This window comes from Sinocyclocheilus grahami, unplaced genomic scaffold, assembly GCF_001515645.1.
Source record: "Sinocyclocheilus grahami isolate Dianchi unplaced genomic scaffold, SAMN03320097.WGS_v1.1 scaffold255.1, whole genome shotgun sequence".
In the NCBI taxonomy this organism is placed as follows: Eukaryota; Metazoa; Chordata; class Actinopteri; order Cypriniformes; family Cyprinidae; genus Sinocyclocheilus; species Sinocyclocheilus grahami.
Window position 1 is genome coordinate 485,272 of NW_015505434.1, and position 2,645 is coordinate 487,916.

Below are 2,645 nucleotides of genomic sequence, written 5' to 3' on the forward strand. Positions count from 1 at the left end.
GGAAGGGCTCTTTCCTGGAGGAGGGGGGCTGCGGTCCTGACGCCGACAAGAAAGCTGGATGGTTTCCTTATCTAGAGCTGTGTTCTACAGGAGAGAGACAATATGTTAATGTTCACATGATGTGCACCCACCCAAAATGGAAAGGAAACTGAAAACAATTCAGTAGGGAAAGAGTAAGTGAGATGAAGTTATGATCTGGGAGGAAGATAGAGAGAGATCATTTCAATCTTAAAGAGACAGTGCACCCAAAAATAAAAATTCTGTCATCATTTATTCATCTTGTTCCAAAATTTTATGACAAAATTTCTTCTGTGGAACACAAAAAATATATATATTAAATATATATATTGGTCTACAAGACCTTTCACTGGAGAAAAACAGTTAATGGGGAGTTATGCTATGCGAATGCATATACGTATATGTTGAATTAAATTTTTTATTTTTAAAGAAAGTGACGTCATATCATGACTGTTGCAGAAATTTCACATGGTCAAAATGTAGTGTGACAATTTTGCATATTTGTAGGATGATAACAATTTGTGCAGTTAAGTAACATTTTTGTTTTTTAAAATATATATTTAATTGAGCTTTCAATTAAATTTCATGTGTAACAAAATCTTTTCCCATTTTTTCCCCCCAAAAATGTTCCCACTTTTTCTACTTATTCTACTTATTCTACTTTCTGAGTGTAAAGGTTATTGCAGGTGATGGTTGTTCTGAGGGGTGCATGGTTGAGTTCTTATTAATTTTCAGCAATGTTGCTAAATTACTGCTTTATTTTTGCTTTGTCACACTTTATTATAGTCTGGGTCTTATGCTGATAACTTACAGATTTTACATATTAATCTAAAATATGTGTATTAATCTAAATATAGCCTTTTAATATTTCCAAAATGTCCCACAATCTTGAAAAACTACCAGGGCTGCCATCATTTTGGGGGGGGGGATTAATACATGGTGACTTTCAAGTTGAAATTGTGTATATCGCAGAACAGTAACTGTAAAAAAATGTATTTTCGGCATATTTTAAGTTTTGATATAGGGTTATTGGGCTAGTTTTGGCCCATTTTTGATTAATCACTGGTATAGTTTTGTTTCGCAGACCTGGCAACTCTGCTTTCAAGCCTTTCCAAACACAAGAAACTCACTCAGAACAAACTCACCTCATTGCAAGGAGACACACAAATATATGTGTTCTATAATCGTCTCAAATATCAACGTTTGATATTCTCTTAACTGGTGGAATCATAATCTGTAACTAAAGACATTGAAGTCTGTGCTGCTCAACATACACAATTTGTTTTGTGAAATCTGCAGACTGGCTCTTACTTTGGACAATGTACTCGTCCAGACTGTACAAATCGGGGCAAAAGTCATGTAGTGTATTCTAGCCTTTTAGCTAGTTTGGAGTTTCAAAGATTCGCAGAGTTGCTATATATGTATTTATGCATTTATATTTGAAATTGTCTCCATATTGTTTCCCTAAGTAGTATTATTCTTTCTTCTGCAGGCCCTTGCTGACCTCAGCCTCAGCACTGCATTCTGGGAAGTGGGGAGGTTGGGCAGAGTGAGGGGAGGGCAGAGGTTCTGATGGTGCATTGGGGGTTGTTGAGGCTAAAGGCTCAATGGGAGCAGCACTCCTAGAGTCCTCCGATTGGACAGATGAGCGTCCCCTATGGGAGTGTCGTCTCTCTGGGTGGGTGGAGGAAGGGCTCTTTCCTGGAGGAGGGGGGCTGCGGTCCTGACGCCGACAAGAAAGCTGGATGGTTTCCTTATCTAGAGCTGTGTTCTACAGGAGAGAGACAATATGTTAATGTTCACATGATGTGCACCCACCCAAAATGGAAAGGAAACTGAAAACAATTCAGTAGGGAAAGAGTAAGTGAGATGAAGTTATGATCTGGGAGGAAGATAGAGAGAGATCATTTCAATCTTAAAGAGACAGTGCACCCAAAAATAAAAATTCTGTCATCATTTATTCATCTTGTTCCAAAATTTTATGACAAAATTTCTTCTGTGGAACACAAAAAATATATATATTAAATATATATATTGGTCTACAAGACCTTTCACTGGACAAAAACAGTTAATGGGGAGTTATGCTATGCGAATGCATATACGTATATGTTGAATTAAATTTTTTATTTTTAAAGAAAGTGACGTCATATCATGACTGTTGCAGAAATTTCACATGGTCAAAATGTAGTGTGACAATTTTGCATATTTGTAGGATGATAACAATTTGTGCAGTTAAGTAACATTTTTGTTTTTTAAAATATATATTTAATTGAGCTTTCAATTAAATTTCATGTGTAACAAAATCTTTTCCCATTTTTTCCCCCCAAAAATGTTCCCACTTTTTCTACTTATTCTAGTAATTCTACTTTCTGAGTGTAAAGGTTATTGCAGGTGATGGTTGTTCTGAGGGGTGCATGGTTGAGTTCTTATTAATTTTCAGCAATGTTGCTAAATTACTGCTTTATTTTTGCTTTGTCACACTTTATTATAGTCTGGGTCTTATGCTGATAACTTACAGATTTTACATATTAATCTAAAATATGTGTATTAATCTAAATATAGCCTTTTAATATTTCCAAAATGTCCCACAATCTTGAAAAACTACCAGGGCTGCCATCATTTTGGGG

General features: G+C 35.7%; 1 protein-coding gene across 7 annotated transcripts in view; it reads right to left on the bottom strand.

Moving 5' to 3' along the window:
* Positions 1 to 954: 954 nt before the first annotated feature.
* Positions 955 to 2,645, bottom strand: part of LOC107598728 (serine/threonine-protein kinase DCLK2-like) — a 53,809-nt gene continuing 52,118 nt past the window's right edge. For 6 of the 7 annotated variants that reach the window (XM_016290141.1, XM_016290140.1, XM_016290143.1 and 3 more), the window contains one exon: positions 955 to 1,789. In XM_016290141.1, coding sequence (XP_016145627.1) covers positions 1,493 to 1,789 — 297 coding nt within the window. In that variant the 3' untranslated portion in view covers positions 955 to 1,492. The remainder of the gene's footprint in view (positions 1,790 to 2,645) is intronic. The other variant, XM_016290144.1, reaches the window with a different exon arrangement.